At 43.7% G+C, this 12,714-nt stretch overlaps 1 protein-coding gene across 1 annotated transcript in view; it reads right to left on the bottom strand.

Annotated features, from left to right (window-relative positions):
- cttnbp2 (cortactin binding protein 2) overlaps window positions 1-12,714 on the bottom strand; it is a gene marked incomplete at its 3' end in the record, with an annotated part of 60,091 nt that overhangs the window by 19,842 nt on the left and 27,535 nt on the right. Inside the window, exon 3 of the mRNA XM_023419972.2 lies at window positions 657-887. Within this exon, the coding sequence (XP_023275740.1) occupies window positions 657-887 (231 nt within the window). The remainder of the gene's footprint in view (window positions 1-656; window positions 888-12,714) is intronic.

Raw genomic sequence — 12,714 nt, 5'->3', positions numbered from 1 at the left:
GGGGGAGGGAGGGGGGTGGGACAAAGCCATAGCAGACATCTGGCTGCCCAGTTAATCAGAGCCATATAATCCTAAAGAGACCTGAGACACACACACACACACACTCATATACACACACAGTCAGCCATCAAAAATAGAAATGACACACCAGAAAATAGGAATTATGTTCACACACACACTGTTGCCACGTTCATTTAATACCCATGCATACACCAACACACACACACACACACACACACACACACACACACACACACACACACAGACAATTTTCTCTTTCCCACATCTTCCTCCAGAGAATTTCTGCCTCACAGATTTGACTGGAGTGTAAATAAACACAGTCTGTGGTCGGACAGGAGAGGATGTAAACACCGGCCGTGTCTTAATCTGACGACCGGCTCGCAGCAGTTCGGCTGAATTTATGTAAACACAATGTAATCAATGATACATTTTTGTCCTGGCTGCTGCTGCTGCCGCACGGCTCTGAAGGAGGAAGATGTCGGTTCGTCAGTTGGTCCGACACAGGTACAGACGTTTTCCTCCAGGTCAGAATTTATCCTCAGTTTATGACAGGAAACCTCAAAAACCGATGATTGAATTCCTGCTAGCCTCAATGCTAAAAAAGCAACCTGACCGCCCCCCCCCCGGTGTCTTACCCTCTTCTGACGGCTCTCGGCGGCGGCCAGCTGGGCGGACATGCGTTCCTGCATCTTCCTGCAGTGCGCCATGACGGCCTCCAGGACGGAGATGGGGCTGGAGCCCAGGGGCCGCCGCTCCGCGTCTCCTCTGGGGACCCCGCATTCGAAGTCCCTCTGAAGCGCCAGGAAGGGGTCGGTCAGGCTGTAGTGGCCGTATCGCTCTTGGAGGAACACCTCCTTCCTCTCCGCCTGGAGAAAGAAAGAGGAGGGGAGACAGTATTATTAAAACCCGTCGCGCTGTGTGACTCATATTCACTTCGACTCCATCCTGAGTCGAAACACATTTCATTCACGGGAAGGTTCATGTCACTAAACGACCACAGTAAGACTGTCCGCCGACACCAAACCAACATTACTGAAAGTCTGAGTAACTAACCGCCTCGCCCTCATCCCCGTGCTGCGGCCCCCAAACCCCCCCAACACTCGCCCCTGAGCGCCGTGAGCCCGCCTGCCTGACTCCACAACCACTCAGCACTGCAGCAGGCACGGCCGCTCTCAGGTTACAGTCATGTGGGAGATGGCGTCCTCTGAACATCAAACTGGGTTTCACATCCAGACCAGGTATCATGGGTTCATTCAAGGTCTAGACTGAGCACCTGCCAAACGCTAAAATAAATAAATAAATAAATAAATAAAATCCCTTTGTAGACGATTTAGTGCGATGAGCCTCGACTGACTGAGAGTCTTCAACTGCACAGCTGCACCTTCTAATGTTTATCATCCCTCTTCCAGCTCTGACTTCCAGGAGAATGTAAACAGAATGATGTTCAGCAGATGAATCGGAAGCCCGGGATGACAAGCTTTCCAAACAGCATGTGAACGCAGCGTAACGGTTAAGGCAAAACAAAAAAAATTAAAAACAAACAAACATCAAAGAAAACAGCTACGTTCAGAAAAATCTGTTTGTAACTTCCAGAAACATCCGACTAATAAACAGTGGGTGGAAAATAAAATACACCGTATTAACTTTCTAACTTTCCCTTGAACTGAACAAACTCTTCCTCCTCCTCCTCCTCCTCCTCCTCCTCCTCCTCAGACAGCCGGACGTCTGAGGAGGAGGAGGAAGTTTACATCAGTCCTGTGAGGCGCGACGCAGCAGGTGTGACACAACGAAAGAAGACTGGAGTTTAACATTAAAAACACTTGTTGCCTAGCAGCAGGTTTATAAGTGTGTAGTTTATATTTATAGTATTTAAATTACTTCAAAATCACTTTTTTCCTTGTACTTTTTCTAATTTTCAGCAAGATGCAAAATGTAGGAGTGACACGGCTACGTTGAATTGCTTTCCCATTAGTCGTTGCCCTGGCAACAGACGCTCTTCCTGTGGTCCATATTTAGAAAAACAGAGTATAAATAGGGCTGGGCTATACAGCCTATAAATAATATCTCAATACATGATATATATCGTATCATAGTTTGAAATCTCCTCTGAAGCTCTTCATTAATGTACGATTTAACCCTTTGATCGACCCGATAGCCGGATGGTTAACGCTCCGGTTCGACTGCTGGACCATTTTCACCGTCATAAGTATGAGCAATAAATACTTTCACATAAACTATAAACAGGCCTGTACTATCAAAACGACTTCCTCAGCTACTTCTGAAAATCTTTTTCACTTAAAGAAGAAGCTGCTGGCAGAAGACGGCCTCTCCTGTCGAGTCAGTAACACATTCAAACCCTGCCAACCCCCCCAGCTGGGTGCTGAGACAGGTGCTCGCTCTGAAACAGCCGGAGGGGTCGGTCCACAGATCCTGTGGATTAGTTAATGTGATAAAGCTTCAGCGAAGTCCGGCGCTGTCCAGACCGAGTGCGGCTCGGTAACATTAGCCTTCGTCAGAGCCGCTCTCAATCATTCTGACCACGACCAGATCACCACTCGCAGTAATCCAATGGTCAAATAATACCCGACCAAAACCCACTTGGCTGCGGCACAGCAGCTGCACGGAGACCAAACCCTCTGACCATAAGTGGCGGTGAGAGAGAGAGAGTGAAGCTGAAGCCGAGGGCGAATTCTGTCGCAGAAACACACTGTACTAAATCAGAAACCTGCAGGAAACACTTCACATATGATGAAGGTAAATGAGGAACAAAAACCATCAGCAGGTTTTTCTGGTTCTTCCAAACTTCAAGTCGACTCTTCTGCCGAGGCCAAATACCCGTTACAGCTTTATCCTTTCTCTTTCACAATGTCAGTGAATAACAGTTTTGTTTAAAAGAGTCGTGATTCATATCTATCAGTGACAGAAGGCTGGTGAGGGAGGAATATTTAATAACTGGGCGAGAGACATTAGAATTAAATGCGGAGGCGAGAAAGAGACAAAGCGCCAGAGAGTGAGAGACCGAAGAAGAGACAGCAGGGACGGAGAGGAAGGTGTCGAGAGAAAGCTTTGCCAAAGAAGGAGATGAGGAGTTTGGAGAGTCAAACAATATACACACACACATACACACACACACACACACACACACACACACACACACACACACACTAAGAACACAGAGCGTGAAGATTGATGGTGAATCCCAGGAAGACTTGATGCCGATGGCTGGCTGTGAGCAGGCCAACATAAACACACTCCCAGGGAAAGGTGTGTGTGTGTGTGTGTGTGTGTGTGTGTGTGTGTGTGTGTGTGTGTGTGTGTGAGAGAGAGAGAGAGACTAACTAACTAATCAGAAACTCACTGTCTAAATCAACCTCAGTCAACACCAACAACCAATCAATCATCTGGTACATAAAAGGTCAAAATCCATATCTTCAAATGACTTATTTTGTTCCATCAACAGTTTAAAACCTCCAAATTATTGATTGACAATCACACACAAACCAAGAAAAACAGCAAATCCTCACAAATCAGAAGCTGGAATTGAGGAACATTTTATGTTTCTGCTTGTAAAAACGACAATTACTCATCCACTCGGCTCTAAACTCAACAGATACAGCAGACGCCTCGTCTCCGAGGCTGAACCGATCCGAAGGGAGTCCTGTGCAAAAGCTCCAAAGTAAACAACCAGGAGCGATGCAGTGCCATCTTTAAATTGCCCTTCAACTCCCGGGATCTTCCAGTAAATATTTACAGAGAAGCAGAGACCAGAGCGGCTCTCAGTCGGCCCGGCTGCCTCTCCTCACGTCCACATCAGGACCGGCGCTCATCGGAGCCGAGGCTTTGGGTCGCTGAAGCGAGTTACTCGGCAACGATTCGCGGAAAAGAGAGAAAAGAGAAAACGTTGTAAATGTTGTAAATACAGCCGTGGTATTTCCTGCTAAATACCAGCTGTGGCTTCACTTGCCATCCAGCTTTTGCTTTTTTTTAAGTGATGATTTTAAAATAGTTTAAAAGGACTTAACTAGAACTGCAACGATTAGTAGATCAATACATTTTTATTTGATCAACTATTCTAACAACTGAATAAATGTTTTCTTGAATTTGAATATCTGAGTTTTACACTGTTCTGTCGTAGGAAATCAAATCAGGCATTTTACACTATTTTCTGTTACTTTGTGGATAAAATTATTAATCGATCAGTCTAGAGAATAATCAGCCGATTAATTGATGATGAAAATAATTGGTTGGGAGCAGCCGTGGATTTAATGATCTTCTACATCTCCTGAGAAAAACAAAACTGTAAAACTGAAACTGCGCTGAGGCCACAGAAGTCAGTGTTCAATATTTTACAAAATAAAAGTCTGGTAAACCAGCAATTACATTTAATTGAATGCTATATAAATTAACTGCTCTTTTCTCACACTGAAGACAAGAGTTTCACTTTTATTGTCTGTGACACCAAAACAAACTGTGCTACATTCATTTCAGACCTCGGGTAGAAGCAGATCGTTCAGCTCTGTCTCTTCCTGTTCGTAGCTGTGGAAAGGTTTGTCAATACTTCCTGGTTGTGAGGCTCAGGGTCACAGGTCATCTCATTACAGCATCTGGGTTTAAGGCCGGAGGAGCTGAATCCTTTGAGATCTCATCAGCTGTCAGACGCTGGGCCCCGCTATTGATCCCATTGATTGATCATTAGAGGAAAGCTACACTAAACATTACACAGTGGGGTTCAGTAAAGGTTTTGTAGGGTGATACTGACAGATCAGAGGTTGTGCTTTTTATTTTGTATCTTTACTTTCTAATCAACTTTTATTATGAAGAATTTGACAGGTGCAAACGATATCTCATAATGTGTGATTGAAAGCTCTGGAACAAGCTGGTGAAAGGACCTTGAGTGCTTCTTTTTGATCTTATCTATACCCTGGCTTTTATTTATTCTTACTTTTAATATTATATTAAATGTAATTAATACCATTCTACCTCCGTTTTACTGTATTTTAATGTTCTGTTTACCAACTTTTTCTCTCTCATTACTTACATTATTACGTTCCCAGCTGCTGAACTAAACGTCCAGTATCTGCTGTTCCCAAAACATATCCGCTATTATTTTGAAGGAAACATTACAATTCATGAGCTGAGATGTTTCTGAGACGTCTCCATTACGAGTGCAGGGATTCAAACTGCAGCCAAGTCAGCGCTCCAGCAGCCAGTGTTTAATACAGTTTAAATAAGATGTTTACCTGCTGGTTTGGAGGAGGGGGTAATGTCAACGTATTTACAAGAGAAGCAACAGTAACTCTACTATTTACAAGTGCAGCAGCGGAGCAGAGTGAGATCTCAGTATTATTAGCATCAACCTTTACAGGCATGCTGGACTCAGTGGGTGAGAGGGTTCAGGGAACGCAGCCAGAGAGCGAGAGAGAGAGAGAGAGAGCAGGGAACGAGTGATGGATTGCTGCAAGAGAAGGTGGGAGAAGGTGAGAGAGGTGGAGAAATGACAAAACACAGCGAGGAAGGACGAATAAAAAACGAAAAGAGAGAGGAAGCTGAAACAAGCCGAGCAACTGAGGCGAAGAAAGGCCCTTCTCGAGCAGAGAGCAAACTTTACATGGCGGAGAAAAGAGCCCCATGTGTTCCAAGTGTCTCATTTAACTCCATTCAGCCCCGATACAAAACATCACCGGGGCCAAACAGAGGAGCCGTTCATGTCCGGAAGAAAATACACAAACAAGCAAAACATTCAAATCGACAGAGACGGATGTGCTGGAGGGCACTCGACTCGAGGGTCTGAGTCCAAGAGGCGGAGAGGGTTAGGGGTTACAGAGAGACACCAACATGTGGGACAAACTGGAAACTGCGGGAAGTGAAATCCAGGAGAGGAAGAGGGAACGTCCCGCCCCCAATAACAAGGGGCACACTGGGAAACGTCAGGTGTCCACTGGTAAATAAGCAATGAAAAAACACACTTCCTGTTGTGTGTATGGAGACGTGTCTGAAGATTCTCAGTATCCAGGTCATGTTGTAATAGTAATAATATTGTAAGGTTTTGACTTTACCCTGTAAAGTACCCTGAGATGATATACAAACTATATGAATAAAATAGAATTGAACTGAATGTTAAATCCAAAGCAACTAACTCATCTAATGTGCAGATGCCTTCGACAGTACAAAGACTTTTTACAGACTAAACATTTGGAATAATGGAAGAGATAATCAATAAAGAACATAATCATTAGTTCCAGCCTTCGTTAAACCTCAAAACAACAACGAAACAAGTTCATACAGACACGCAGACACACTATAATAAAGAGCTGTGTGTGATTGTTGGAGCTAAGCTTTAAAAATCAATGTTTTTCCTGCTGGTTTGAATCATTACGTCACATGTTATTATTATGTAACAGCATTGATATCCAAATTCAGATTGTGTTACTATGACAAGATAAAAAAAGAGTCAAATTATATTAAGTGATGTTCATTGCAAAGACGGCCTCTGCTAACTTCAGTGGAAACGTTTTAACACGTTAAAAGACGAAGAGCCTGTTAATGAATGACGCTTCCTCAGCCTTACATTCAGCTTCCTGCTCTGAGCAGCAGAATATGACAGAAACGTCTGGAACAACCAGAGATCCTGGAGGAGCACGATCACTGCTGCTAAACCAGAAGTGGTTTATTGTGCAAATAGTCCTAAGTGGTGCCGGTTTCCTGCCGTGGGGGCTTTTAATCGACACTTCCTGTCAGCTGCTGTGCTGCCGGTTACAGCTGGGGCCAGAGCTCGACGTGATGACGGTCGTGTCAATACATATCGACCGGTCCCTCTGCGCCGGGCTCCTGTTTCAGTCACACGGGGTCGGGTCAGTGTGGCGCAGTAGTCAACTTCATCCTGTTCACTCCACCCCTCTCTAGCTTCAAGCTGAAGCAGCTCCAACATTTGTCTTTTTATTTTGATGCGTTGTGCGACAGCAGCGGCGAGCGCCTCGCTTAAGGACACCTGGCATTTGAACATTCCCTCAGGTGTGATTATTCTGTTTGTGCTTTGTAATTTGATTTGTGAGAGTTTTGAACTTTAGGATGATTTTTCATAACGTGACTCTGTTACTGTGATCACAGAGCTTAAAGGAGCCATTTGTAAGTGTTGCTATTGCTACACAGCTAACGTTAGCATTAACAGATGTTCACTTACCAGTCTAGAAGAAGCATTAAACTGCCTTTTAAAATGCCTTTACTCACTAAGAGCTGTCTCCAGTGGTGGAAAGCAACACCAATATTAACTTGTTAACTATTAACTAGCTATTTCTCACTTTCAGCTTATTCAGTTATTTCTTAGCAGCTTCGCTAGCCCTCGTCACTTTCCGATACCGAGTCACTGTATCGTCCAGTCTGCTCTGACGTATTGTAACCTCTTGTCTAGTAAACACAACAATGGCTGAAGCTCTTGGCAAGACTGCTAAGTAAACAGCTGCTAATGCTAACACTAGCTATGTAGCAATAGCAAAACTAGCCCCTTTAAAAATACACTTGACCCAAACATATTATTCACATATAGATTGTGAGAGAGAGAGATAATAAACTACTGAGAATAATAATAATAATAATAATAATAATAATAATAATAATAATAATAATAATAATAATAATAATAATAATAATAATGGGGCGGTGAATATGATCAGGAAAGTAATCAATTGCAATTAAAAGTCTGATAAGTGAGTGAACAACTTTGTTTGTAATATGAGAGTTAACATTTGCTCCCATGTCACCCCAGAAAACTAGTTATAATAGGGATCAAATCAAATATTTATACATCAAAATATTAGAAAATGACTCCAAAAACCAAACATAATATAATAAAACTGAACAATGAATTTTGTTCTACTGTTCGGCATTACATCAGACCAAATTCTAATGTGTCATGGACAAAAGACGTTTGTAGAACGATGATATGTTGTCACAGGAAACACTGTATTATCATCTAGCACTAGCATGTAAAGAAAAAATAGACTTTAAAAGTAAGTGGAACAAGGATGTTTGGAGGACAGCAACTACGCCCTAAAAACTTAAATTGGACATTTAATAAAAGGGTTAGTGGGTTTCTGGAGATTCTCGTCCCCAAAAGAGAAAATGCGTAATCTGTTTAGTCGTGCGTGTGCAGCGAAAAACTCAATGTACCCTAATTTTTTTGTCTTCCACTTTCGTCACATTCTTGTAACCACAGATCTGCGGCATCGCGACAGCACTAAGAGGAAATTTCAGGGTATAAATGTGAGAAATTAAACCTCAGAGCATCGACAACTTGGCGGCTCCTTCGAGTGATAACCGACCCGATTTAAACTCCGCTCCTGAGGTGCCTCCTCATCGACTCCAATATCTATTTGGTTTTCTAGGTCAGAGCGGCGACAAGCTGACAAACAGCATCAAGCAAGGAGCGAATTAGGAGCCGGCCCTGGCTGAAGACATGGAGGTGGTGGTGGTGGGGGTCTTTTTTGGATCCATTTCTGGTCTCCGGAGATATGGAAGCCTCCGAAACATTGGAGGGCTCTCAGTGTGTGTGTGTGTGTGTGTGTGTGTGTGTGTGTGTGTCAGCAGTGGGTGGATAGGCCCTTGGGATATATCGACCCTGGGGAAGATGGCAGGAATCCCGAGGCCCATCTGTCATTCACACTCACGCACACACATGCCAATTAACCCATCCTCGCTTCAACGCGCAGTCTCCCAAATTATCAGTCAATGAGCTGCGATTTGGAGGTGACATTTTAAAACCCAATAAACCGCGGAACATAAAACACACTTTGGACACTTAAGATGAACAAGGTGTCACCTACAGCTCACACGTTACCGCTGAAGCGTAAAAAGGCCAATCGAATACAACCGGGAAAAAATCACCGCAATGAACAAGAAGGCACGAACGATGACATTTAACAGCACTATCTAACAGCAGCCTCGTCTTTATGCACCTGTGATGCACTTTTATCTTTACAATTTACGATCCGTTAAAGCAGCTTTGAGGCGTCCAAGGTGACATCGCTCAGGCTCGTGTTCAAGTTGTCGCGTGTAAAGCCCTTTGGATTTTCTTGTCTGCACTCAAACATTAGAAAATTTCCTCAATAATAAAAAAGGTAGAAAGTTTGAGTTACTGACAATAAGTTAGACTGTTTTAACCAATCACAGACAGCACACTTCCCCAAAGAAAAGGCAGCAACATGCTTTAGTTGTGGTATCAAAAGTTGAATTGTTATAATGGTCAAAAAACCCACTGAGACTCGATAACATCAGGCGTCTGTCAGCAATGGAAAAGGGTAAAAAAACACACATAACTGCATGTGATTCATTCACTGGTTCCCTGCACTTGTGTGTTTCCTCTCACACAAACTCGTCTGGTGGTGTAAAAGGAGTCGATCGCTAATCCGCTAATTTCAGTGTAAAAGACGTAAATCTTCTGTTTCCTCAGGTCCAGTGTAAAACAGGCAGGTGCTGGATACTGTAAACTCAAGTCTAAATCCTGGGTCACCAAAAACAGCAAATAACACAAACTACCACAGAGTTCATCACTGGAAGCGTCACCCGCCTATAAAAGGCACTTACATCATCACCAGCGGTTTAATCGATCCCCTAGTGCACGGGCACCATTCATTAAAAAGTACCATGACATAACTATGAGCAGTTCCTGTTCACAGTGCACTCATGGATGTGCAGACAACCACCTCTGGTTTACTCTGTATTTACAAGTTATTTCTGAGCGGATTTATGGAAATGTATTGGTATTGTTATTGATAGACAGTGGAAATAATAGAAGTGAAAGTCGCTAAGAACGCGTGCATGGAATCTGTGGGCAGATCTGACTGAGTTACGACTCTGGGAAGCAGCACAAGAAGCACTAAGAGTTTTTATAGTAGCGTAATTGCCTCCGTGAGCTACAGTATGCGCGACAGCCACTGCTGCAGCTCCGGACTGCTGACCATGTTGGCGAATGGGCCAAATCAGCAGGTCACACCACAATAAATAACTTCTAGTTGCATGGACCTCTCCACCAAACCTCACGGTATCTTCACCTCGCATTTCTACCGCAGTTCAACAAAGTTAGAAAACTTCTAACAACTTTATGTTACGACAGAAAAGAGCTTTAAAAACACACACACACACACACACACACACACACACACACCGCATCATCAATCCAAATCAGAATATCCAGAGTGGTGATGGTCGGTGGTTACTGTAACACTGAATCAGATATCTGACCCTGCAGTGAGCGAAGGGGGGGGGGGGCATCTGATACTCGATGACCTGCACTCACGGGGGACTTCACTCTGCCGGGGGGGATCAATACAGTGAGGAGGATTTGATTTGACAGAGAGAAACAGAGGGAGAGCTACGGATGAGGGAGGTGGAGGAGGAACGGTGTAAATTAGACTGAGATAAAAGGAGAAAGAAGAAAGAGAAAGGGAAGAGACTGTCAGGAAGAGGGAGATGGACGGATGGAGAGAGAGAGAGAGAGAGAGAGAGAGAGAGAGAGAGCAGGAGGATGAAAGGTAAAGATGAGAAGGAGAGCGAGAACAGACAGATCACCGCCTCCTCCGCTGGGCTGCGTTCGCACAGAGCTACGACCCCTCAGCGTTACGCAACGTGTTGACGGTTCAAAGAGTCAGAGACTCGAGCGGCATCGTCTTTTTTTAATCAGAACTCGTCTGAAAACAAGAGATCGTGCTGCTTTTTTATCTCCTCCGTGAGGAAACAGGCAGCAGGAGGGTGGAGATGGGAATTCCTGGCTGGAGATGGGTGTGAAACTACTTCTACAAATATATTATTTTCCTCATTGATTCATGTATTTCTGGATTCATTAACTGATCCTTATTTCCAACAGTGCAACGTGATGATGATCCGACCAACAGCCAGCAGCCTCAAATGTTCAATTCATAATGATCTCACATTGGAAAAGCTGTAGTCGATGAATATGTGGAATTTCTGCTCAACAATTAATTTAAAGTGATTCCCTAAGAATCGAATGAATCTTCAACTAATTGACAAACAGCCAAACGAGTTGCTGCACGTCGTCCCCCCCCCCCACACTTCCTGTCTATCGTCACTGTTCCTACCAAATAAAGGCATAAAAATGCCAGAGAGAATAATAATCACAACAACAACAATAATAATAATTATAATTATAATAATTGCATGAACTAGAATAGATAAGTTCAGCTAGGTTATGTAATCAGTCTTCCCCTGTCACTACAAAATAAAAGTCCAAATAAGTCCAAATCGTTTTGTGCAGGAAACCCTTGAATGTGAGATCATACTAATATACTATACTATAATCTAATAATAATTGTTTGTTTTTTTGTTTTTTATTTCTATTTAAATGTTAAACAAAAAAACATAAACTGGAAAAATCTCTGATGTTCAGTATCGACAAACAGGCAGAACACAGAGTGCTTTCAGTGGCAGCGGAAAAGTGCTATCGATGCTTCCTCAGCAAGGATTGCGTTACTTAGGTGTTTGTGTTTGTGTGTGTGTGTGTGTGTGTGTGTGTGTGTGGGTGTGGGGGGGGGGGGGTTGCAGTGGCTGGGGCCGGCGTTGCCCAGTCAGACTCCACAGTGAGTGCTCCTCGTCTTCACACTGATCCCTCGGGTAAAATCACACTACGTCATGTCGTCCCCTTTGCTTGGTGAAGATGTCAGCAGTGACTACCTGCAGCTACAGACCTGGACCGGGACCGGGACCTGGACCTGGACCTGGACCTGGACCCAGGTTGGGGGAGCTGAGATGAAGTTAATCTTCTGGTGAATTGAACTGAATGTAATATAGTCTCTGACTTTTCTTTAACAGCTCCTATCTGTAAAAACAAAATGTTGGTGCACATTTCTGTCATTAGCATAGTTAGCACGCATTAGCTCAGAGCGCTAACTTGGCTTGTTTACTAAATGTCGTGAACATGGCCGTCACCCTGAACGCCACAACAAAAATGTGGCAAAAAAGGAACAGTCTGTTTTCAAAAGTTCGAGTCGGATAAAGCCCTGTTCACGATGACCGATTGATTGATTGACTGATGATTAACTAAACAACAGTTTCTTCCCCTGGGCCATCAGAACTCTTTTACCTGCAATATCCCTTTGTGTCCTTTTGTCTCATGTGTGTTTTGACTGTTTGCACTGATCAGGAAGCAGCTCTACAAATTTCATTGTATATTTATTTATTTATTTACTTATTTTTGTACAATGTCAATAAAGTTTTTCTATTCTACTCTATCCCGGCTGCTGGTCGTCATGCACGAACTGAACAAACCAAACTGTGATGAATCAGAAGAAGCTGGTGGCGTCACGTCTGCAGACTATTAAACTTGACCGGCCTCAGTGGGACCGATGCCAAAATCCATCACTCATTTAAACCGTCTGTGTCCGTCTATGGTTGGCTGAGGGGGGGGGGGGGTTGTTGTATTGCCTGGGGTGTCAGTGCTGTCAGCAGAGGCAGAGCCCTGACATTACACTGACATCAGTGAGGAACCAGGTCATTGTTATATAACCAACCCAGCAGAGGAGAGCGCAGCAACAGCAGGACGGGGACGAGGCTCCTGCTGTTTTCCTGATTGTTTCGTGATTCAGGTTTTAAAAAGGTCAACGACATCAAAAAAACAACAAGTGATGTTTTCATCAAGTTTGTTTTTTTTTTTGTTTTCCTACAGGTGCAAAGACAGAACTGAAC

Source organism: Seriola lalandi, unplaced genomic scaffold, assembly GCF_002814215.2.
Source record: "Seriola lalandi dorsalis isolate HSWRI2012SDOR001 ecotype SW California unplaced genomic scaffold, Sedor1 jcf7180002054614, whole genome shotgun sequence".
In the NCBI taxonomy this organism is placed as follows: Eukaryota; Metazoa; Chordata; class Actinopteri; order Carangiformes; family Carangidae; genus Seriola; species Seriola lalandi.
Note: the sequence above shows the minus strand (reverse complement) of the source record. Positions and strands in the feature narration are given on the sequence as shown.